Source organism: Ricinus communis, chromosome 3, assembly GCF_019578655.1.
Source record: "Ricinus communis isolate WT05 ecotype wild-type chromosome 3, ASM1957865v1, whole genome shotgun sequence".
NCBI lineage: Eukaryota > Viridiplantae > Streptophyta > Magnoliopsida > Malpighiales > Euphorbiaceae > Ricinus > Ricinus communis.
This window is the reverse complement of record NC_063258.1, coordinates 22,315,342-22,342,528: the sequence shown is the minus strand read 5'-3', so window position 1 is coordinate 22,342,528 and position 27,187 is coordinate 22,315,342. Positions and strand designations below refer to the sequence as shown.

General features: G+C 27.2%; 2 protein-coding genes across 2 annotated transcripts; both read right to left on the bottom strand.

The window, feature by feature from the left end:
• Window positions 1-409: 409 nt before the first annotated feature.
• On the bottom strand, window positions 410-3,770 carry LOC8277645 (probable 1-deoxy-D-xylulose-5-phosphate synthase 2, chloroplastic). The gene is made up of 8 exons (XM_002533642.4): window positions 3,493-3,770; window positions 3,194-3,370; window positions 2,909-3,073; window positions 2,389-2,811; window positions 1,715-2,296; window positions 1,331-1,612; window positions 935-1,219; window positions 410-836 (listed from the first exon to the last, which is right to left on the bottom strand). The coding sequence occupies exons 1-8, from the start codon at window positions 3,610-3,612 to the stop codon at window positions 684-686; spliced, it is 2,187 nt and encodes a 728-aa protein (XP_002533688.1). The 5' UTR covers window positions 3,613-3,770; the 3' UTR covers window positions 410-683.
• Window positions 3,771-25,397: 21,627 nt separating this feature from the next.
• LOC107262301 lies at window positions 25,398-25,891 on the bottom strand. The gene has a single exon (XM_015727373.2). The coding sequence runs from the start codon at window positions 25,889-25,891 to the stop codon at window positions 25,451-25,453; it is 441 nt and encodes a 146-aa protein (XP_015582859.2). The 3' UTR covers window positions 25,398-25,450.
• Window positions 25,892-27,187: the final 1,296 nt, after the last annotated feature.

Here is a 27,187-nt window from a genome sequence, read left to right as displayed (position 1 = left end):
ACTTTAGCAAACTTTATTGTAATTGGTAACCTATAGTTATAAGTAACTAAATTAAGTTTTCTAATTATATAAAATAAATTACATATCATAATTTTATTGGTTGTTTAAAATTAAGTAGGGTTACTTTGTTTTAAAACAAAATAATCATAGAATATTAATACTCCGTTAACAGGATCACTGCAAAAATGACTTCTAGTTGCCCATGTTTTCATATATATATATATATATATATATATATATATACTTTTTCTTTCTCCCTTTAATTATTCAAACACTTGAATGGAAATGCAAAGATGAGATCCTGAAAAGAAACCCATATAAATATAGGAGACAGAAAAAGACATGGTCAACATAAGTGCATTTGAACTATTCCAAAAGAACAAGAATAGAAAAAAAATAATTCTTGGACTTGTTTGAAATTGGATTAAATAATAGAATCCAGTTAATATATAATGCTATTAAATTGCAGTACAATCTTGATTTATTTGGCAAAGAGGAGGATCCTTTCCTCCTTGCTACATTAAAAAAATTATACAGAGTAAATTAAAGAAAGAGGACACATTGCTAATCAGCTTCATCCTCATTCTGTAGAAGCTTTACACTTTGATAGTGTTTTCTTGACAGTTCATTTATATTATATGATCTGTTCTTGTCCAAAGAAATTAAAATAAATCAACTTCCACTTATAAATTAAGAAGATGAAGGCTGTCTTTTTGTCCACCTATCAATGACACAACTGTGGCTGCAATGTGTTTTGAACTGAGTCCTGCCTCTTCAATCTGGTCTGTTTGAGATCCATGGTCAATGTATCTATCAGGAAGCATCATGGGTCTCCACTGTAACACAACATGTTGAATTTAAATCATTAGTAAAACTGATATAATTTTGTTTGGATGACATCTATGAATGTTAAAAGGTATAATGAGAAAATTACCTTTAGGTTTCCATCTAGTAATCCATTTAAGCACAAGAAATTAGCTACATGAGAACCAAATCCTCCAATTGATCCTTCTTCAACAGTGATGAGTATCTCATGCTCTTGAGCTAGCTGCCTGACCAATTGCCCATCAAGAGGCTTGCAGAATCTTGCATCAGCAACTGTTGCTGTGATGTTAAATTTCTTAAGAAGATCAGCTGCTGCTAAGCAACTTTGTACCATTGTTCCATAACCAAGGAGTGCAACTCTGCTTCCTTCTCTTAGTATTCTTCCCTTACCAATCTGTGACATCCAAATGTATCAATTAGCAAATTATGCAGGCAAAAAAGGATTAAAGAGGAACAAGGTTTTTTTTTTTTCTGTTTCTTTTCTTCTCATTTTTTTATCAAGTACCTCTAAAGGTGTGCCTTTGTTATTTGGTGGAAGAATGGTGCCAATGCCATTTCCTCTTGGGTACCTAAAGCAACTGGGCCTATCATCAATGGCTGCAGCTGTGGCCACCATGTGCATAAGTTCAGTCTCATCTGAAGGAGCCATGACTACCATGTTAGGTAAACAAGCCATGTAAGTAACATCAAAAGCTCCACAATGAGTGGGACCATCTGCACCAACAAGACCAGCCCTGTCTATTGCAAATCTGACAGGAAGCTTTTGTAGGTCTACATCATGAACCACCTGTATTGATCACCATCATTAACACCATTAGAAATTTTATTAAATGAGATTAGAAATATGAGTTAAGAGTTAAATTAAAAGGGGGGTAGTTCTTATTTTTACCTGATCATAACCCCTTTGTAGGAAAGAAGAGTAGATAGCACAAAAAGGCTTGAGGCCTTCAGTAGCTAGACCAGCAGCAAAAGTAACAGCATGCTGTTCTGCAATCCCAACATCAAAACATTTTTCTGGGAATTGCTTTTGGAACAGGTTAAGTCCTGTACCTCCTCCCATTGCTGCATGGATTGCTACAATCTTATCATCTTGTTCTGCTTCAGCAATCAAAGACTCGGCAAAATATTGAGTGTAGGATTTTGTATTTGATTTTGACTTCAACTGCTTCCCAGAAGTGGGGTCGAATTTCACAACTCCATGCATCTTATCAGCTGCAACTTCAGCTGGAGAATAACCTTTCCCTTTCTCAGTGATAACATGGATAAGAACAGGTCCTGGTGCTGGCAATGACTTCACCTTCTTTAATATTGTTACAAGGTCCTCCACACTGTGACCATCTACTGGACCAATATAGTAGAGTCCTAGTTCTTCAAATAAAGAAGCACCAGACCCAGCTGCCATTCCTCTTACATAGGTATCAACTTTAGCAGCAATTTCATGTGTTTGTCCTCCAATTTGCTTTGTAATACCCTGATGTATCAAATTCAAAAGCATTAGCTTGTCAATAAAGATGGCTTTTACCTAATTTATTTCGCTAGAATATGAAGGAATTTAAGACTGACCTTTGCAGCTTCACGGAGCTGGCGAATCTTTCTGCTCGATTGTAACTTTGTTAATGCCTTGCTTAGAGCACCCACAGGAGGTGCAGGACCATCCACAGTAGCAGTAGGCAAAGAAACCTGCTTATTATCATTTAAGATAATAATGAGATTTGAATCAAGATATCCTGCATTGTTCATTGCTTCATATGCTTGTCCTGCTGTCATGGCACCATCTCCTATAACAGCAATTACATGATTGTTCTTCCCAACCAAATCTCTGCCAACTGCCATACCAAGTCCAGCTGAAATGCTAGTAGAACTATGTCCAGCCCCAAATGCATCATGCTCACTTTCATCCCTCTTGGGGAACCCTGCTAGCCCAAATGTTTGTCTAATTGAACTCATTTTTGATCTCCTTCCTGTCAAAATCTTGTGTGGGTATGCCTGCACATATCCACATAGTAATCAAGATTAGCTAATTCTTAAATTTCAACTCTGATATGGCACCATATTTGGGAGAAATATATAATTTTTATCTCACCTGATGCCCAACATCCCAAATGATTCTATCATCAGGAGTGTTGAATACATGGTGAAGTGCCACAGTTAGCTCTGCAACTCCTAAGCTTGAACTCAAGTGTCCTCCAGTCTTTGAAACTACATATACTATCTCTTCTCGTAGTTCATCAGCCAATACCTCAAGATCCTAATGTTTTTTTTTTTAATAATTTTTTAGGACAAAGAAACATTAGCTTGAATACAGATTGATGAGAATGAACATTCAAAACTCAAACTGATAATTTGTCTGAGTTTCCTAGTAAATTACCTGCACGGAGAGATTGTTCATGTGAATTGGGTAGTTAACGGTATCAAGAACTGGTGTAGCTGGCTTAGTTCCTGAAAAGTTAAGTGTCCTTTTCTCTTTCATTTGCTGGTCTCTCATTACCATAGCATTCTTATCATCACTTGCATTATTCTCCAATGCAGCTACAACTCCATTGAACTATAAACAGAACCACCAAAGAAACCAAAAATATAAATAAATAAATAAACCCACCTTTAGTACTTACATTCCATAATTCAAAACCTGGTATTTTCATAGATTATCAAGAAAATTATATTCACCTTTCGCTTTCCGGCAGCCACATGGGTGGTGGGTCTGCGCATTAAAGAATGGTTATCTTGAGAGCTGATCGTAGTAGTAGAGAGGAAAGTTGATCTGAGAACTGAAGAAGAAGCAGCCATTTTCCTTTCTAGTTCAAGATTAAAGTGTATATATATATGAATAAAATTTATGTTAAAGAATATAGAAGAAGAGAAAGATCAGCTGCTGCTTCAACAGGTGATGATCAAGAAAAGAGAAGAAAAGAGAAGATTAAGAAGGCAATTGGCAGCTTGAGAGCAAAGGAGAGAGCAGTGAAGGTGTTTATATAGGAGAATTTGGAGGTTGGTTTTGAAAAGTCAGTCAATAAGAAACAACTCGAGAAAAAAAAAAAAGAAACTGTTTTTTTTTTCTTGAAATATGACGCTAGTTATAATTTAGACTCTTTCCTCTTAACTTCTTCTTTTATTTTTATTTTTTCTTTCATTTTAATCATATTTTTCTATTTCTTTGATACTGCACGTCATTAAATATGTAATTTATATTTTAAATATTATATATTTAAATAATAGATAAATAACGTATATTTTAAATTTTATAATTATTTTATTATATAATACTATTTATTAATAATGATAATAATACATTGATACTAGCTAAAAAGATTTCCATCATAATCAAATGATGAGCATATTAGACCAGAAGATGACTAAAAAGACTAATATTTGGGTAGAAAACTCCTTTTTGTTCATTACTTGTAGTATTTTCCTTTGTTTTTCTTACTTATTTATCTTTTACTCCGGTCAAGGAGAAACTGAGAAATGAATAATAATTATATTAGTAATAATAATAATAATAAATTTGATTCCAGTAATGCTGTTTTCAAATACTTGGAACAAAATGAAATGGGAGAATTGTAGACCAAAGACCTTATAATAATATTTTTTTCTCAAAGAAATTTATGGCTGCCGCCATAATTCACTAACATGAATCTGAATCTGACGGCTTCCCCATCATTTTTAATTTATTGGTTCCACAGGAATTAAAAATATATAAATTTATGATAATGATGATGATATTTATATTTATGACTAGTAATTATTTAGCCCTTTTTCCACAAGGAGGATAAGAAGGAAGGAAATAAATAATATTTTATTTTTCTAAAAGTTACTTCTCTTTTCAGAAGAGTCTTATATTTTGTAAGGGTTAGCAGGATTAATGCAATTGCTTACTGTGACAAACACTTATCTAATGTATAAATAAGTACATAAAAATATTAACAAAGACTAAGAGAATTGATAAAATTTATAAATTAACTTATGAAAATTCAGGAGTTCTTAAAAAATAATTTCAAGAATGATTGAAATTATTATAGAGATTGAAATTAAATTTATAAAATAATATAAGAGTTCTGAATTATTATTTTTAATAGTCACGAATAGAATTAATAGAGAAAAATAAAATAAAAATCTAAAAATTTTACACTTTAAAAGATAATTCCAAGAGTTAATGCGGCAATTCCTCCCACTAGTCTACGAATAGAATCGTCACAGTAGATGGGTATTAGTAGAATTTTCTGAAAATTAAGGTGTTGTCAACTACTTTAATTAGTAAGAAATTGAGCTTTATCTTAAACAATATACCTTATTAATTTGAGGATCATTTTTCAAGTATATTCCAAGTTAAAAGTGAAAGTGGAAGTAAAAATTATCTATAAATATAATATCATTTTATATTATACTTAAATCTAAGTCAAATAATAAGAACGATTGTTTTTAAAAAATTAAAGTATTAGGTTTAAATTTTCACATTCTCATTAATTGAAATTTTACTGTTTTTTACTAATATAAAAATATAACTATTTATAATATAGAATTTATGGTTTATGAAATTTTTTATGAATAAAGAAAACACTTTGACTATTTTATGTTTTCTTCTAACCCTATTTTATGGCGTGGAGAAAGTAAGGTTTTATATTTCTTCTAACTCTATTTTATGTCGTGGAGAAAGTAAGATCTCATGTGTAGGCTCTTCTTTACATGCATGGCGGCTCCTCTTAATACTGGCAGATATTCAGGCATTCCTTCTCTCATTGGTAGGAGGACGTGACCGATTTTTAATCACATTAAAGAAGGGCTTTAGAAACGCAGTCAAGGATAGAAAAAAAAAAAAAGTCATTAATGTGTACAACGGAGTGGACGGTGTTGATTAAGAATGTTGCTTAATTCATTCCCTATTAGTGTACGAGTACTTTTCTTGTTTTCAGAAGAGTGTGATATGTTGCAAGGGTTAGCAGGTTTTACAAAGTAAAATGGAGAACTTTTATTTGCCCATTTGGGGCACAGTCCAGTTTTATAATAATAATAATAATAATAATAATAATAATAATAATGTAGAAATTGTTTTAAATCATTAATAATTTTTTATAATATACAGAATAATACTATAAATATAAATTTACAATTAATATTACTATTTTTATGATTAGAATTTGTTGTATAATTAAAAAATTAGTTTATTAGTTAATAAGATATTTAAGATATTATTTTATAAAATCAAAATTATTATTTGATTAAAAATTAATTTAGTAGTTAATATGATATTTAAATATAATTAAAATGCTAGAGTTATTGTCTAATTAAGAATATAACATATTAATTAATAATTAATAAAATAAAAAATAAATATATAAATTTAAATTTTTTATATCAAAAACTATTACAAGAGTTAAAATAAAAAAATTTATGTATTCAAAAATAATTATAAATATCAATAACATTCTATCTCAAAATGTAATATGTAAATATAAATTAATAAAATTACTTCCATTATATATATATATATACACATTTTAGTTTTTCTTTTGTATAATATGTGATCTTAAAATAATGTTACTTGTCGTTACCAATATACTTTCCCTTTTCAATGTTTTGGTACATTATTTAATTTCAAATTGGATAATATAAACTAAAAGCCCACTTAGCCAATTGTGCTCAACTTTTTATAAATGTATACATGTATAATAGGGAATTCTTTATATTCCCTCTTAGCCTGTAGGGCGCAATATTTTTATCCAAAATTGTGTTTGGAAAATACTTATTTATATATTAAATTTATATGATAATAAAAATATTACGAAATATATAATTATGAAATAATTAGAATATACGGAACTCATTCTTTACTAATATATACATATATAAATTTCTGACATATATGACTATATTTTAATATATAAAATTTTATTTTAATTTATATATTTATTTATAATTAAAAAATTAATTTTATAATTAATTTTATTAATTTATTATTAATATATTAATTAATAGATTATATTTTTAATTAAATAATAACTCTAATTCTAGAAAAAGAATATCTTAATTATATTTTAAAATTATATTAATTAAAAAATTAATTTTTTTATTTGATATAGTTTTAATTTTAAAAATAATATCTTAAATTATATTTTTAATATTCTATTAACTAATAAATTATTTTTCTAATTATACAATAATTTATAATATTTGGATATAGTAATATTAAATTTATTTATAGTAGTAATCTATATAATATTAAAAATTAATTAATAAATATACTAAAATAATAACTATATTATTACATTAATAAATATTTTAGAATCAATAAAATTTTAAAATATAAAAAAATTTTATAATATTTAATTTATTATTATTTTGAAAATATTATAAATAATTGTAAAGTATTAAAATTTAGTTATAAATTTAATCTATAACTAAAATAAAGCGGACATGAAAGGGAACCAACTATTAATATATAACTTGTATTCCTTGTAATCATTCAGATCCAGCCAGTATGCATGTGTATAATTTTCAGTGCTCCTCCCATTATAAGTAAATAAAAAGTGAGGAACACGTTTTTTTCTCTTTTCCTTTTCTTTTTCTTTTTTTTTTTCTCTTTTTGTGTTTTGCGTTTTTTTTTTTTTAATTATATTTCTTGAATAAAAGGAAATTACTGATATAAGCACAGGAAGTTTGTTCCCCAACTTTCATCCTTAACGCACCAAAAAAGGTATTTCAGAGAGAGATTGACGGTTATCTATCATCCTATTTGTTATCAAAACTTTGCGACATGATTTTTATTTAGTTTCAATTCTTTGACTTTTTTTATACCAAATCATTTATTTTAGTTTCACATTAAATTATCTAAAGATATTAAGGCTAATTCTGAATAATGTGTTCATCAAAATAGCACTTCATATCAGATGCAATATTATTAAAAAATTTAATTAATTATAACTCGAAGTTGATTTAAATAATTAATTAAATTATCTAATAATCTAAAATTTTATTTAAATTAAAAATACATTTTTATTTATATTGTCCAAAATTTCTTAAAATTTTTTTTGTTACTTTCTAGTTTTATAATTTCTCTTTATATTATTAGAATGTTTTCATATTTTTTTTTGAAGGATACAAAATTTAATATTTAAATGTTATGCGTTTACAATAGTTTGCCAAAATAGCTATTTACTGCTTCTCATTTAGGTATATTTTTGCCAGTTTAATTTAATAGATATTTAAATTCTATTTTATAACTTTTTAATTATCTTTATATTTTAGTTTAATTCAAAAAATGAATTACATTTAAATACCTACATATGATACGTATTTTAATATTTTTTATATGAATTTATTTTTAATATACATTTTGTTTTATATGTACCGACATTAGTATGGTGCACCATAAATACACGTGGTGAACTATAAAATGAGCTAAAAACAATAAAAAGATTAAATCATTAAACAAAAATCTAGTAAGGGAAGCTCTATAGAACTCCATTGAAAAATCTCAAGATATTTAATGAAAAATAAAAAGGTAATATTTTTAACTCGTGTAATAAAAGGGGCGTTTTGAACACGTCCATTCCTTGTGATTAAAATAATATGTATTTAATGAAAGATAAGAAGATGATGTTTTTTTAACTCATGTAATAAAACAGCGTTTTGAACACGTCCATATGTAAATTAATTTAACTAAGCATAAACTAGATATGTCCGTGTATATCTTTGTACGGTCTTTCTTCTTTTTATCTCATTTTATTTTATTTTATTTTATTCTCTCCTCGTGTATCACGTGCACAATATGATGGCAGCAACGTTGGTAAAAATAAAAATAAAAACCTAATCCCATTAAACACATACTGCTAAGGAATTGAAGTGGACATTGACTTTGTCCACATAAAACAACTAGACAAGATTAGGGTTGGAAATGCAGTTTTCACCACAAAAACAACTCACTGAGTACTGGGCGATTCAATTTCAAAAGGATGACTAAAATATTTCACGATTTTATTCTAAAATAAAATTATATTCAAATAGTGTTTCTTTAAAAAAAAATTCAATAATTAAGGCTTTAATAAAAATATATTTAAACTCCTTTAAAACACAAATAAAATCTAAGTTAGATAATATTTAGCTTGAGACACGCTAATATATCTGTGAGTTAACCTATAAAATTAATGGTAATGATTTAATATTTAATTTATTATTCTTGATGTATATCAATATGTACTTGCGAGTGTAAAATCATTTATATAGTAAATCGTAAGTTCACTACGAGAAAAATCTCACAAGAAACTACAGAACCGTTATTATAAAGACTGAACCGTTATTATAAAAACTAACTATCATATAAAAATACTAAACATAAATCTAAATACTCTAACTAAGTATTTTAAAAAACTAAAATTCATAAAATAAATATATAATAATTATGATCATAAAAACTATATGATAAAAATAGTATTTAATATAGCAAATTATATAGATTTAATGAATGAAATGATAATGCGCATTTTTTCTTTAGCCACTCAAACTAGTAATGCAACTAAAATTTATTATTGGAGTGAAAATAATGTCTCTAATATATTTAATCTAAATATTTTCATAAGAATTACGATAATAAAATTGATATGATGGTCAATCAACAATAATAATTGAAACTAATAAAATTATAAAGGTAAAAAAATATTCATCAAGTAAATAAATAACATGGTTACAACATAAGTAAAAAGGCTAAACTAAATACTTATGAAACTTGTCTGACATATTTAATACAATGATGATTGTAATCAAATAGAAAAACATGAAAAAAATAGAAAATAAAAGCTTTCTCAAAATCCAGAATTCTTTAAGTAGGAAAAAGATTGATCTTCACTATGCACTTCTTGAAAGAAAAATTTAGATTTTAAAAGAAAAATAATAAACTAAAATATTTTTAAAGAACTAATGGTAGACAGATGTAAATGGTAGATGTAGAAAAGAGCACATATGAGAGACTTTTCTTCTTCTTTTTTAGAACTAAATTTGCAGAGATATAAATAGAAAATGGTCCTCTATGAAAATAAATCTCCATAAAAATAAATATATCAAAATAAATTTATTAAATAGATATATCATTATCTCGACTAAATATTATCTCATAATAACTCTTAATATAAATTCTAATAATTATATAAAATAACTAAAATGTCCTTAAGTAAATAATAGAATTGAAGCTAGCACAACAAATAGCCGTCCATGTATCTTAATCGTAGATCTTCAACACAAATATATTCAATTGAGCTCATTTTAAAATATTTTTTTCTATATTTTTCTTTTTTTGCTAATATAATCTGAAAAGAAAATTACTTATATGAGTCCAATGGATCATATAATTATTATTTTTTCTATATTAGATTGTATATTGATGTTCTAATGAATTTTGTATAGTTGAAAGATAATGTGCGATTTTTTATTTATAGATTATTTGTAATATAAAGGGAATTTTAGTTTCAAAATCTTATTTTACACACTATGAAGTAGGCACTTTGATAGTTTAATATTATAAAAATAAGATAAGTTATAATAAAGCTGTAAAAATTGAAACATGACTTTTCAAGGTTTGAAACGATTTAAAGTGTAATGCTTAGAAATTAATACCTCTTTAGATTAATTTGACTCATTGCATAATAATCTATTAACTCATAGAGATATTTAAATCTTATGCGTTGACAATAGTTTGCCAAAATAGCTACTTACTACATCTCATTTAGGTATATGTTTGCCAGTTTAATTTAATAGATATTTAAATTCAATTTTATAACTTCTTAATTATCTTTTTATTTTGATTTAATTCAAAAAATGCTTAGAAATTTTTCGATTATATTTAAATACCTACTTATAATACATATTTTAATCTTTTTTATATTAATTTATTTTTAATAATATATTTTGTTTTATATGTACCGATATTAGTATGGTACACCATAAATACACCAGAAAATGCAGTTTTCACCACAAAAACAACTCACTGAGTACTGGGCGATTCAATTTCAAAAGGATGACTAAAATATTTCACGATTTTATTCTAAAATAGAATTATATTCAAATAGTGTTTCTTTAAAAAAAAAAAAGTCAATAATTAAGGCTTTAAAAAAATTTACTCAAATTGTGCTCCTTTAAAAAACAAATAAAATCTAAGTTAGATAAAATTTAGCTAAAATGTTTGTAAGTTAAACTATAAAATTAATGTTAATGACTTAATATTTGATTTATTATTCTTGATGTCTATTAACATGTACTTGTAAATATAAAAACCATTCATATGGTAAGCGTAAATTCACCACGAGGTAAATCTCACAAGAAATTGCAAAATTATTATTATAAAGACTAACTATCATATAAAAATACTAAATATAAATATAAATATTCTAAGTAAGTATTTTGAGAAAGTAAAATTCATAAAATAAATGTAGAATAATTATGATTATAAAAACTATACGATAAAAATAGTATTTAATATAGCAAATTACATGGATTTAATGAATGAAATGATGATGCGTCTTTTTCCTTTAGTCACTCAAATTAATAATGCAACTAAAGTTTATTCTACCAACATATATTGAAGTAAAAATAATATCTCTAATACATTTAATCTAAATATTTTTATAATAATTACGATAATAAAATTAATATGATGGTCAACCAACAATAATAATTGAAACTAATAAAAATATGAAGGTAAGAAAATATTCATCAAATAAATAAATAAAATGATTGCAACATAAGTAAAAATGTTAAACTAAATACTTATGAAACTTATCTGACATATTTAATTTAATGATCATTGTAATCAAATAGAAAAACATGAAAAAAATAAAAAATAAAAGCTTCCTCAAAATCCAGAATCCTTTAAGTAGGAAAAAGATTGATCCTCGTTCTGCATTTCTTGAAAAAAAAATTTTAGATCTTAAAAGAAAAATGAAAAACTAAACTAAAGTGTTTTTGAAAAGCTAATGGTAGACAGATGCAGATGGTAAATATAGCAGAAAGCAAATATGAGAGACTTTTCTTCTTTTTTAAAACTAAATTTGTAGAGATATAGATTGAAAATGGTCTTCTACGAAAATAAATTCTATAAAAATAAATATACCAAGATAAGTTTATCTAATAAATATATCATTATCTTCACTAAATATTATCTCATAATAGCTCTTGATATAAATCATAATAATTATACAAAACAACTAAAATGTCCTTTAGGTAAATAATAGAATTGAAGCTAGCACAATAAATAGTTGTTCATTTATTTTAATGGTAGATCTTCGACACAAATACATATCTAATTGAGCTCATTTTTGAATCTTTTCTCCACATTTTTCTTTTTTTACTAATATTATCTGAAAAAAATATTTATCTAAGTCTAATGGATCATAATTCTTTTTTTTTTCTCTATATTAGATTGTATATTGATGTTCTAAATGAATTTTTTATAGTTCAAGGATAATGTGCGATTTTTTATTTATAGATTATTTTTAATATAAAGGGAATTTTAGTTTTAAATCTTATTTTATACACTATGAAATAGGCACTTTGATAGTTTAATATTATAAAAATAAGATGATTGAAACATGACTTTTCAAGGTTTGAACGATTTAAAGAGTAATACCTCTTTAGATTAATTTTACTCATTGCATAATAATCTATTAACTAATACAGATAATTATTTAGAGGTACACATCTTTAATAAAAGATATTGTATATTTTAATATTTTTTATTAACTATTAGATAATAAAAATATTAGGAATAAAGTTCAGTTTAACTACTTACTTTATCGTTTGGTTCAATTTAGTTCTTTTTTTTATTTTATGGGCATTTTAGCTTAAAATTTTACTTATTTAGTTCAAATTAGTTCTATTTTGAATAAAAATAAAAAAAGTGAGTTACACACTCTCTAAGAAAATAGTGGAAACAATAAAAAAAATTAATTTTTAAATTAAATTATTTAAATTAAAAAAATAATCTTTGATATTTTAAACAAAAAATAATCAAAATAATAAATATTACTATTTTCGTTGTTCTTACTATTTTTTTAATGATAACAATAGTGAAGAGAATGATTAAATGATGGTTGTAAGAACTAATTATTATTTTAATTATGCTAATTAATTAAAATTATAAGATTATCTCTAAAAATTATTACAGTTTTTTAAAATTATTTTTTATTTGTGAAGAAAAGAGTGAATCACCTTTACTTATTTGTCCAAAATAAGACCAATTTAAACTAAATATATAAAAAATTGAATTAAAAAATCTATAAATTTAAAAAATAGCTAAATTAAACCCAATCGATAAATTCGGCAGTCAAATTAAGTTTTATTCTAAAATATTAAATTATATTCATAGATAGCAGTTAGTTTCAAGAAATTTTATTGAATATTAAAATATCAATTTAAAGAGATCTTATTGTATATATAGAAAAATTTCCTGAAAATATGTCACATTGATTTTTCCATAATATTTTGCGAATGACAAAAATGGCCAGTTTATCATTGAGGCAGAACATGTTTATTAGTTTGTTTTTCCATAAGTAATATATATTATCACGTAATTTTTTTGACACGATAGAAAATGTTATTATGATATTTATAACTAAAACAAATTCAATTCAAACTCTCCAAAATTCTTGCATTAATAGTCATATCTTGACTTAAAGCTAATTTATTAATTACTAAAACAACATTAGGTCTCAAGTCAATTTTGTCACAAAATAGGATAAAATGAAAAAGAAAATAAAAGAGTGAAAGAAATTATGATAACCCTTTTTTCAAATTTCAACAACCACTTAATGAAATTCTTATCTATGAATGTCTAATAACTACTAACTAAGGACGGTGGCAGAGTCATAATTTCCAAAAAGTTAAATGTTATAAATGTTTCTCTATACTTTTTTCGTTTTCTCAATTTCACCCCTACATTAATTCAATATGTTATACTATGAGAATAAATGAATATTAAAATATTAAGTTATATTTAATTAGTTAAAATACTTAATTAATTAGTTTCATATTAATTTAAAAAATAGTGAATTTATTCCTATAACCTAAAGTGCCAAGGCCATAACCTTTTCTTTAACTAAGAAATTATTTACATAAAGAAAAAATTACAATCCTAAAAATTTATAATGTGAAAATAGCAATTATTTTTAAAATAATAAAAAATAAAAAACATAATATTGCTATATATATAGAAATCTAAATGTCTTCTTCTAATTATTAATCTAGTCCTTTTAATGATTTTTATATTAATTAAAATAAATTTAATAAGTTAATAAAAATTACATTAATTGAAGTTTTGAGTTACACAACACTTAATTGGTTAAGAACGCATTAATTAATTTATCATTCTACTAATTTACATAGAGTAAATGATGAAGAAAGAATACAAAATTAGAGAATTAAATGAATCAATATTAACATAATCTGAAATTTAATTCTTGATTGGATGATTTTTATATTTAAATCGTAATAAATAATCTAAAATAAAATTTAAAGTTAAATAGAACTTATAAATTGCATATTTTTCTTTTTTTTGATAATCAAGCTTCCAAGATATAAGTTATAAGCAACCGATTCAGTATGAAAAATTAACTTTTACATTTATTTTTTAAAAAGTTCTAGTGAATCTAATTGATGAGAATAATATCGAGAACTATATAATCTTAAATAGCGATTTCATAATCTCTAAGAAGAGTCATTAGACTTTCAATTAATCTGTTCAACTAAATTTTTTAAAAATAATTAATAATGATCAGTAAACAATCGAAACTTAAAATTTATATACATATCAAGTAAGCAAGCATAAATGAAAAGAATTGTATATAAAGTAATAAAACTAAAAGTAATAATAAAAGAAAGGCACACATTTATAATATTTCAATTGATTAAATACAAAAAATATAATAAAAATATTACCTCATCCAATATCTTTTTTGACTTAATATAAAACACACAATAAAAATATTATTTCACTCTAAATGCCATGCTTTGCACAAGGTGAAAAATAATTTTATTTTTATATACTAAATTGCAATTAAATTATTTAAAACTTTAATTATCAATAGACAGTCTATATATATTGAAAGAGAGATATATAAAAGTAAGATCTTCAACTTACTTATAGATTTTTTTTTGAATAAAACTTATAGAATTTTTTACAAAAATTAGATTAAATTTATGTTCTAATAAATGGATTAAAAATCTTACAATAATTCTTATGATGATAGAATGAAGAATATGATTTAAAGTAATTAAATGGTTGAGTGTAAAAATTATAAATCTTTTAATACTAATTAGGTAAAATATATGGATAACATCTTAAATTTTTCACCGAATCTCAATTAAGCCCTTAAACTTTAAGTTGAAATAATTTAGCCCTTAAACTAAATAATGCGGAACAATTAAATCTCTCTATGGAACTCCATTACTATTACCATTAACTAATTGGATAAAAAATATGAATAGCCCTCTAAATTTTAGCTAAATACCAATTAAGCCCTTAAACTTTAAGTTGAAACAATTAAACTCTTAAACTAAATAATACTGAACAATTAAGCCCTCTACGTGACTCCATTACTACTACCGTTAACTATTTTTATTGATAAGGATCCACATAAAATGACAACCAATAGCATAAAGATACCTATATTATACAATCTATTTTCTTATATTTCTCAAAAATAATACAAAAATAAAAAAAATAATACAAAATTCAAAATAATTATTTTAATAAAAAAAGATAAAACCGACATTTTCACACCTTGATTTTATCTTAACCCTTTCATCTTTCACATCTAGATTTTATCCTTTTTTTTCAAATAATTATTTTAATTTTTGCCTTATTTTTCTATTTTGCGTTATTTTTTAGAAATATAAAAAATAAAACTTATAATCTAGGTGTCTTTATGCTATTGGTTGTCATTTTATGCGGGTCATTATCGATAAAAATTATTGAACGATAGTAATAACGAAGTTGCATAGAGGGATTTAATTATTTTGTATTATTTATTTTAAGGGCTTAATTGTTCTAACTTAAATTTAAATGGCTTAATTGAGATTTGGCTAAAATTTAGGAGCTATCTATACCTTTTACCAAAATAGTTAACTGTAGTAATATCGGAGTTGCACAAAAAGACTTAATTGTTCCATATTATTTAGTTTAAGAGCTTAATTATTTCAACTTAAAATTTAAGAGCTTAATTGAGATTCAACCAAAAGTCTAAGGGGTTATTCGTACCTTTTACCTACTAATTAATAAATATCTTTCTAGATAGTTGATGCACCTCTTTAATAATCATAAGATTAATATTTTTTTAGTAGTTTTTTTTTTTCTCATATAAATTCTTAAGCTCAATATAGTTTAAAGAAATAACTTGAAAAAATCATAAAACATTTCTTGTGAAGAGGGAGAAAGCAAGTTGATTATAGGTAGTTTATTTTAAAAATTATAAATTTACTATGATTAAAATTGAATAATTTCATATTCTATATAAGATTTGTGAAAACAAATTTATACATATTATAGGTGACTTAATAATATAAAAGTCACATCCTACATTCAATGATAAAAGTACTATTATAGCACAATTTCAAAACGTCAAATGAAAATAATACGCTACATATATAGATATTTAACTTTTCTAACTATTAATTTATTATAATTAATATATAATTATTAACTAAAATAATTTTATGTAGTTAAACATTATTTGAAAACTTTGATGAATAAATAGTTTGAAATTCATAAACATATCGAGTAATAAAATATAAATAAAAAGAAACGCATGTAAAAAAAATATAATGTTTCATTTAATTTGATTAAAAATACAATAAATATACTGTTTCACTTAGAATAAATTTAGGATATATATATTCTGTCAGCTAAGGCATGTTCTCGTCAATCCGCTTCTCTTTGGTTGAAGGTAGCCAATGGGAATAGTAAGAAAATAACAATGGAATCAATAAGAACACGAAGCAACAACAAATTACTGAAAGAATTATGTTAAAGAGCACAACAAGAATCTTCCTGTCTATTACGCTCAGTCACGGGTTTGTCTATCTTGGTTGAGCTTATGGCCGAGCCAGGACTTGCCCTGAAGACGACCTGTTCGAACCTGATATATAGCTAGAAAATTCGAACGGTAAATGTTATTCAGCTAGGTGAAGTAAAGCCAATAATAATGTAAGTTTTTCTTCCATAATTAGTAGAGCATTTAATTATAAATGAATTGAAATATACTATTAAATGATGGTTAATGAAGAGTTATGTGATGATTAATGAAGAGTTATCTAATTTATTTATTTAAATCTTTTTAATAATAGATTAAATTTATCAAGATGTAAGAAAGTTTACAGAAAAATTGATAAGAAGAGAGAGAAAACAAGTTGAAAACCTTGCTTTCATATATAGATAGATAGATAGATATAGATATATGTTCTCTCTTATAATTTGATGCTTGGTTTGCCTTTGATTAATGTTGTGTTTGGTTGAAATTTACAAGATTTATAGAGTTCATTTATAAATCTAAAACTTATGTGCTTTGAATGAAATGAAAGTTAATTTAGAATTCTATATAATCAAATTTATTTGGAATTGGTTATAATTAATCTAAATTCTAACAAAATAATTAAAATTTCAAATGAATTATATATTAGTAAGTCAATATATTTTATAACACTAAAATATCTCTTTCTAATGTTATCAAATTCATTTTATATTTTTTTATATATATATATTTTTAAAAAAAAGGTGAATTCTCTTATAGATTTCAATAACATCACAAAAGAGTCAAGGAACGTGTGTGCTTTTTTCTCTATACCTTTACTTTTACATTGTTTTTGGTTGAAATTTATAAAATTTATAAAATTCATTTACAAATACAAAGTTTATATACTTTGAATAAAATAAAAAATTAATCTAAAATTTTACATAATCAAATATTACATAGAATTGATTATATAACTAAATTAAATATTAACAAAAATTAATAAAATTTCTAAATGAATTTCATATTAATTTATTAATATATCTCATAACATTAAAATATTTTTTTAATATTATTATTTCTATTTTACTTTATTTTTCATGTCGTTTTCTCAATAAAATGAATTCATTAATGGAATTTAACCAAATATAATATTATTGTCTCTTTAATATAATTAACATTGTAATATCTCGATATAAAAGTTACTGTCTAATCATAGTTATCGCGTACGTGAATTCTTTTACTGTCTGATTATAGTTATTGCATTTGTGAGGTTTCCCTTTTGTATTATAAAAGAGAATAACTTTTATCTTAGACAAAAAAAATAAAAAAATGGAGAGTTTTGAGTGTGTAGTTGTCGGGAAGAAAATGGGATGGCAGAGAACGAAAATTTAAGAGCCAAATCGTACTTTTGGCCAATCATATGCTTAACATTAAAATTTGGAATTAATTGCACTAATTCAATTTTAAAAATCATAGCCCCCCACTTTTACTTTTATTTGTGAAATTTGTTTTAGTTTGAAAATGGACAAATAGTTGAGAAACTAATGAGTTCTTTTATTAGTTTCTTAGGCTCGTAATTCATGTCGCGTTATATTTAATTATATTGTATTAAAATATATGAATAAAAAAGTAGTTAATTTAAATATAATTTATCTAATTAATTAAGTCAAACCATCAAATATAACTTTATAATTTATTTAATTTATTTAATAAATATATTTTTTTTAAAAATACTGATTTAGAGTGTTTAAATTTATTTTTATTATTTTATTTGATAATTAGTCTTTATAATAAATGACTTCATAGTTGCTTCAGATATTGACCTCGTGGTGAACTTATTCTTGCTATAAGAACGATTTCTGCACCCGTGAGTACTAATTTAGACACATCAAATATATTATATATTAATCTATTAACCCGCTTAAATATTATTTAGAGATTAGACAAATCAACTCATTTAAATATAATTATTTTATTCTTTTATTATAAATTAATTAATTAATTTATAATTTAAATTTATCCAATTTAAATTTAAACTCATTTAATTACGTATCATACGGCATCGCGTGTGTGTCTTGTTGTTAAATTGAATAGTGTTCAGAATTAGCAGCCCTAACAATAATTATAAACTTCAGGGTTCCCAAGAGATCCAAAATCAATAATCACACGCACATATATCTGAAAAGTCAAATAAGAACAGCTCCTTGTTCCTCTCTGTTGAAACTGGTATGTTTATTTTCAAAAAAGATAAATCATTTAAATAATGAATATTGATCTAAAAGCAACAGCAGTCACATGGCATAAGCAATAAATAAATATTTACCAATTACTACCATTTTAACTATACAAGGAACTTAAATATTAGTAATTGCAGCTGATGATCATTGATTGTTTCCTTTTTTTTCTTTTAATAAAACCCACAAGAATGAGAGTGTAATTGATTAGAACAATAAAAGATGGAGCAGAGAAGAAGTCCATGGCATAATTATTTGTTGAAAATTACAAAGATGGCGTTTTCAATGTTACAGAATATAATACAGCTGACATTCAAGACTTACGACCACCTTTCTTAGTTCAATAATTCATGGCAATCATTATTTGCTTCAAAAGATTATTTATTAATCTCTATACTTCTTAGAAATAAATATTTTTCCGCCAGTTAATTACTGACATATACAATAAACTTTTTTATAATCATATATTTGAAATCAAATAAAATTTATGACTATGAATACGTTATAATTTACTGAGGTTTGAGTATTATAATTTTATTTTTTAACTTAATATTTAATTTTAGTAGTAAAACATAGAAACCAAAAATAAAATACATAAATATGTTATCATATTATACAAATAAGATTGATGAGATAAAACAAAACTATAAAAAATAAAATTTAGCATAAAGTATATTTCTTAAAATCATATATACAAATATTAATATATAGAATAATAGTTTTTTAAAGTAAAATTTAAAAATTTATAACTTATTACAATAGAGAGTTAATTTCTATTTACAACTAACCCGAGTTAGGACTATAATTTTTTTATCACTATATAGAAGTTATTTTTATATAAAATACTATTATAGTGAGGTTTTTATTATATATGAAAAAAATAAAATTCAATCACTAATTTAATCATTAGTAAAAAATATATAGTTTATTATTTTAACCAATATTAACAATACTTTGCCTCCTTAGTTCTTCTAAACATAAATATACAAGTTACTATTTTCATTTCATATTTACTGTTTTTTCTCCAAATAAAAAAAAAATTCTAATTATTTATTACTTTTATATATCTAAAGCAACATTAAATTTTTTCTTTCCTATTTTATTTTTATATTAAAATAGAATAGTTTATCTGATTTAACTATTTTTGTCTATAACCAAATATATATTTTTATTTTAAATCAACTACTAAAAACTGATAATTAGTATAACGAGCGTGAGTATTAACGAACTCACTGCTTCTCATGTGAGGAGGCCAACCAAATTATAGTTCGTCTTTTTCTTTTTCAGAGAAAGCGAAAATACTTATATCGTCTGGAGATTGTTGCTATATCTTTTGAATATGTTCATGTATATATTTTGGATATGTTCATATTTAAAAATAAAAGGTGATATATAAAATTGAATATGTAAGAACATGATCGTACAAAGGAGTAATGGGTTCAGTGATATTGTGCTGGCTCGAAGCTAATCATCAAGTATTTGTCTACCTTAGAATAAGTATAAGATAATAGAGATTAGATTTCTGGGATGATGGATGATCCGAGATTAAGTTAAAAGAAAAGTCAAATTGGGTGCACAAACTAATATGAAAGTAAATAAACTCTGGCTATCATGTTATTAATAAACATAATAGTATGTGTCAATTATAATTAATGTATAGTTCTTATCAATCACTTATAATTAAATAATTTATATATAATAAAGTCTTTTTGAAATCAAATAAGATTTATAAATATGGAAAAGTTATAATTTAATAGGAGTTTGTTTATTAAATTTTTTTAAATTTAATATTTAAATTTATTGGTAAAATAATAGTAATTGAAGATAAATTATGTCAATATCTTGCTATATTATATAATAAAAAAATAAAATAAAAATAGAGTGAAATAAAATATAATATAATTTATAATTTTAAAAATATTATTATATAGAGAAATATTTTTTTAAGATATAATTTATTATAATATAAAATTCATTTGTATTTATAAGTGACTTATATTAAAACTAAAATCTTTTATAACTATTAATCCTATCTACGAATAATCTTTTAAGAAAGAGTATCTAAAAATTTATTTATTTTGTATGTAATAAAGTCCAACATTATGGGGAGAGAAAAGGAAACATTCATGCACGTAGCCACCCAATCTTTTTTTCTTTTAATTAATATTTTACGAGAGATGGACTTTTAAATCGAAAAAGAAAATTAGCAGAGGTGCAGGGTGTCATTTCTTGACTACTCAACTAACCCAACTGTTCTCTTTTTTCTTTCTTCCCACTTCACTATTATGAATCGAAATTCAATGGCGTACAGTTTTAGAAGAGAGAAGAAAGAAGAATCTTTATTCGTAGAAGTTGGAGAAGATACAGTCGACAAGAACTGCAGTTTCTTCAAAAGTTATGCATATCAAAAAGCAATCATATATATATATATATATATATATATATAGCAGCCATGCATGTTGGCATTTGAAGAAGGATTTCTACAGTGTTCCCAATTCTATAAGCATTATTAAAATAATTGTAGTAAAGTATATGCATATGCCATTGCCAATATCACTTGTATTTCTACTTAAAAACATATTTGGGTAGCTATGTATATCCCATTCCTATTTGGCAATGCCTACTTGAAAATAATAATATAGATATATTTAGTTTTGCTTTAGTCATAAAATTTTAAATTTATTTTATTTTAATTATTCAATTTTATTTTTAACTATAATTTACTCTGCTTGCCAATAAAAAATTAATGTGATATATATATATATATATATTAATTGTCAAAATTAACCAATGAATTGCCGAGCACAAAAAAAATATATTTTACATTCATAGTTTGATGTAGCAATATATACCACATCTAATTACACACAAACTGCCTCCTAATTACTCGGTCCACTATGCTTAACTACGGCTGCAAATGGGCTAACAGCTTTGACAAACTTAGCCTAAATGACAGCAAATTAAAAGACAGAAAATACAGGACTGACTCGATCAACATGTCATATACATGACTTAGGAAATTATAAATAAATATAAACCTAACAAATTCTCCCCTAAACTCAACATATTTAAGTTGAGTTTAAACACCAGCAACTCCCACAGCTTTCTCATTCTTCATGACTCCAAGCTAAGTTCTGAGCTATTCAAAAACTTCAAGCCCCAACGCCTTGGTCATAATATCAGCTATTTGCACCTTGGTACCACAGTAGGCTAGCTCCACAACTCCATCTTTGACCAAATCCCTGAGAAAATGGAACCGAATGTCGATGTGCTTACTCCGTCCATGCAGTACAGGGTTTTTGGACAATTTAATGGTGGAATTATTGTCACAGAACACAGTAGTTGCCCCTGCAACACTCTCGCCCCATCCCATTTGCTCAAGGACTCGCTTTAGCCATATACACTGTGCAGCACATGAAGCAGCGGCAACAAACTCGGCTTCGGTTGTTGACAAAGTTACAACCGGCTATTTCTTGGACGCCCATGAAATTGCTCCTCCCGCCAAGAAAAACACATAACCCCCGGTGCTCTTCCTATCATCTTTGTCCCCGGCAAAGTCACTATCAGTATATCCAATTAGGCGCCCCTGCCCCTTTCTGTGATACTGTATGCCAAACTCCGCGGTCCCCTTTATGTACCTTAGCACACGTTTTGCAGACATCATGTGTAGCCTTGTAGGTTTTGCCATATACCTACTCAAGAGACACACCACAAACATGATGTTCGGTCTGGTCGCCGTGAGAAATAGCAGGCTGCCTATCAACTGTTTGTATTGAGTTTCATCCACAGGCACTCCATCTCCCTCAATACTCAGCTTTGTCCCTGGCACAATAGGATTTCTCACCGGGTTACTGTCTAGCATTCCAAATTTATCAAGGAGCTCATTCGTGTACTTCCTCTAACATATGAAAACTCCTTGATCACCTTGACTGACTTCTACACCCAAAAAATACTTCATTTGGCCTAAGTCAGACATTTCAAACTTGGATTGCATAGATGCCTTAAATTCCCTCACAAGCCTTTCACTACTACTTGTAAACATGATGTCATCCACGTACAGACTCATAAGAAGTACATCTGATTCGTGGGCATAAATGAACAAAGTGTGTTCATATGGACATCTGGTGAAGCCTTCACTCAAGAAGTAATTTTCTATCTTACTAAACCAGGCTCTCGTCGCTTGTTTCAAGCCATAAAGCGCCTTCTTGAGCTTATATACTTTATGCTCTTCTCCTTGAACCATGAAGCTTGGGGGTTGTACAATAAAGACTTCCTCTGAGAGCTCCCCATGGAGGAAAGCACTTTTCACATCAAGCTGATGAATTTTCCATCCATGGTGCCCAGCTAGAGCCAATAAAGATCTGATCGTATCCCACTTGGCTACCAGGGCGAAGACTTCATTATAGTCTATGCCATGTTTTTTAGCATAACCCTTCACTACAAGTCTAGCCTTATACTTGTCTACTTTCCCGTGCTCATTGAGTTTAGTTTTATAAACCCACTTCACTCTAATTGGGCTGACTCGAGATGGCAAGCACACTAACTCCCATGTGTCATTTCTGTTGATTGCTTCCATCTCAACCTTCATGGCTTTCCTCCACTTTTCCTCTTGTTTGGCCTCCTCATAACTACTTGGATCGGCTCCATCTACAGATAATGCAAGCTGTTCACAAAAGTTGCCCATCACATATTCATCATGCCATGCCGGTCTATTTCTGATCCTTGGCCCCAGCTCAGCTTGTGGAGTATTTTCAGCCTCAGCTTCCTCTTCCTCTTCTGTTTCTGCTTGTGTACTCTCAGACAAAATAAATTCATTGCCATCATCAACTGCAATTACAGTATTCTGGTCATCTGTTGCAATTATTGTACTTTTAGATTCTGCTTCATCCTCCGATTCCCAAATTTCCTCTTCACTACCATTCCATCTGAGTTGTGTAGACTCACCCACACTTTCATTGCAGTCTTGCCACCCCTTAGATTCATCGAATACAACATCCCTACTCACCATAATCTTTTTTGTTTGAAGATTATATAATCTGTATGCCTTGGATTTTGGTGACACTCCCAAGAAAATGCACTTAGTACTTTTGTCATCCAACTTCTTGCGTTGTTGGTTAGCTACATGAGCATAACATAGGCTTCCAAGAACTTTGAGATGATCCACAGATGGCGGTGAACCACTCCAAAGTTCTTGAGGGGTTTTATCTGCATTGATCGAGGTTGGACATCTATTCAAGATGTGAGTAGCCCAAGCCACTGCTTTTGGCCACATTTTGCTTGGTACTTGACTTTCCTTCAACATACACCTAACCATATTCATAATGGTTCGGTTTCTTCGTTCAGCTACTCCATTCTGCTGTGGAGTGAAAGCCGCCGTCAATTGCCTTTTGATGCCGGCTTTGTCACAAAACTCCTTGAATTCGGTAGATAAGAACTTGCCTCCCCTATCCGTCCTTAAACAAGCTATCTCCTTCCCTGATTCCTTTTCAATGAACACCTTGAATTTTTGAAATACCGCAAAAGCCTCAGATTTCGGCACAAGGAAGTAAGTCCATAACTTCATGCTGTAGTCATCTGTCAATGTAAACAAGTATCTCTTACCCCTATTAGAATCTGGTGTTATAGGCCCACACAAATCTGCATGGATCAATTGCAATTTCTCTGTTGCTCACCATGAGTTTTTTTGTGCAAATGGTCTCCTATGTTGCTTTCCAAGAAGATAGATAGAGCACACATCAGAGTTACTGCTTCCCTTTAACTGTGGCAGCCCTTGAACCATGGATTTCTGGTGGAGCTTGATTAAACCTTGGTAGTTCAAGTGCCCAAAGCGTCTGTGCCAGAGCTCGAGGTTCTCCTTTTCAACCTTTGAGACCATCAAACACTGCCCTTGCTCAGTCACCTTACTGCCTAATGACAAAGCTTGAAGAACAAACATCCTCTTTGCTTTCATAGATGTTTCAAACAGCAAGCCTTTTCTTTCATGGAACACTTTGCAAGTTCCCTGCTTGATCAGAAAAATTAGAGATTTCTCTTGCATTTGTCCCATGCTCAATAGGTTATTCTGTAATCCAGGGACATAATAGACATCTTGTATCATAGCAACAGTACCATCAATCTTCACCTTTATGATTCCTTTACCAAGAACCTCTAATTTCGTGCCATTTCCTAACTTGACATTGCAAGCAAAGGCATTATCAAACTGTGTAAACCAGCGTTTGTTGCCCGTCATATGGCTGCTACAGCCCGAGTCTAAGAACCACAAGCCCTCATACTGCTCATCTGAGTTCTCCAAAGCCATTAACAATAGATCTTCATTGAATTCACTTGTATAATGCGCCTGTTGAGTCCACTCAGGGCATTCGTTCCTGTAATGACTTAATTTATGGCAATGGAAACACTCAATTATTTCCCTGCTTCTTGAACTACTGCATCCTCTACCTCTTCCTGATAATTACCACGGCCTCTGCTTCTTCCTCTACCATACCCAACTCGAACCCTTAGAGCTTGATCATCTGTAACTGTTTTCCTGACCAACTTCTGTTCGTGCACCAGTAAAGAGCTTTGTAGCTCATCAACAGTCAATTCATCCAGATTCTTAGACTCTTCTATCGAACACACCACATAATTAAACTTGTCCATTAGAGTCCTAAGTATTTTCTCAACAATCTTCACCTCTTCAACCAGTTCTCCACAATTTCTCATGGAATTAGAAACGATCATGACTCTGCCAAAGTAGTCGTTAATCGTCTCTCCTTCCTTCATCTTCAACACCTCAAACTCTCTCCTTAAAGCCTGAAGTTGAGCTCTCTTAACCCCGGCGCTGCCTTGGAATTTGGTTTTCATGGATTTCCAAAGTTCCTTGGCAGTTCCCTTCTTTGTAATTGTCTTAAGGATAGTTTTATCTATGCTACTAAATAGATAATTCTTAGCCTTAAAATCCTTTAACCTTATTTCCTCCAAAGCTTTAGTTTGTTCTGCGGTTGGTGTTGATCCTGCGGCTGGTTCTGTGAAGCCCTCATCTACTACCTTCCAATACTCCTTGGAATGCAGCAAGTTCTCCATCAAGAGACTTCAATGGTCATAGTCTCCATCATAGGTCGGAATGCAAGCCTTCCCAAAACTTACATCACCCATTCTCAGTTCTTCTAGAACACACTCACTCTCTGTAATCGTCTCTCGGTTCTCTCTGTGTTTACCCTACCCAGAGATCCTCCCTTGATTACTCTCTTTGTGTTTCCCGTCCCAATCACCAGATTGCTGTCAGTGTTTGTATAATGGCTCTGATACCATTTGTCAAAAGTAACAAATGAATTGCCGAGCACAAAAAAAAACATATTTTACATTCATAGTTTGATGCAGCAATATATACCACATCTAATTACACACAAACTGCTTCCTAATTACTCGGTCCACTATGCTTAACTACGGCTGCAAATGGGCTAACAGCTTTGACAAACTTAGCCTAAATGACAACAAATTAAAAGACAGGAAATACAGGATTGACTCGATCAATATGTCAGATACATGACTTAGGGAATTATAAATAAATATAAACCTAACATTAATTACTTTCTTTATCGACTATTTTTGTAAAGTATTAATCTTTTGTTTGCGAAGGTAATTAAATTAAATTTTAATTAAAATTGAATGATTAAAATGAAATAAATCAACTTTTTATATGCCTGAAATATAACTAAATTATTATATGACTAAATTAATATTAAGTGTAAAATTCAGTAACTATTTATATCATTACTTGTAAAATTCAGTAACTATTTATATTATTACTCTATAAATTAAAATTTATTGAAAGAAAACCGACACGTTTTTCTTATTAGACAAATAAAAAATAAAATTAAACTTAAGAGTTTGCTCAAATTATTATATACGGCTAGGACCAAGCTAAATCTATGATTAGCAAATTGATATACTTAAGAATAGTTATACATAAATTAATAAAAGTTTTGGATAACTAAAACCAATAAACTTGCATCTTTGAACTTATAGTTGGATGGTGATTTCCTCAATTTCTCCAAATAGAAAAACATAAAATAAAGATTTGAATTGGAATGACATTTTTATTTAATATTAATCTCTTGGACTCATTTGTAATAGTAAATGGAATGTCATGGACTCATA

Excerpts from the sequence above, each read along its gene's own strand:
- LOC107262301 (XM_015727373.2), bottom strand. The coding sequence starts at position 25,891 with ATGAAAACCAAATTCCAAGGCAGCGCCGGGGTTAAGAGAGCTCAACTT.
- LOC8277645 (XM_002533642.4), bottom strand. The coding sequence starts at position 3,612 with ATGGCTGCTTCTTCTTCAGTTCTCAGATCAACTTTCCTCTCTACTACT. Across the intron at positions 1,220-1,330 it reads ACAAAGGCACACCTTTAGAG|ATTGGTAAGGGAAGAATACT; the intron begins GTACTTGATAAA and ends TGGATGTCACAG. Across the intron at positions 837-934 it reads TACTAGATGGAAACCTAAAG|TGGAGACCCATGATGCTTCC; the intron begins GTAATTTTCTCA and ends GTTGTGTTACAG.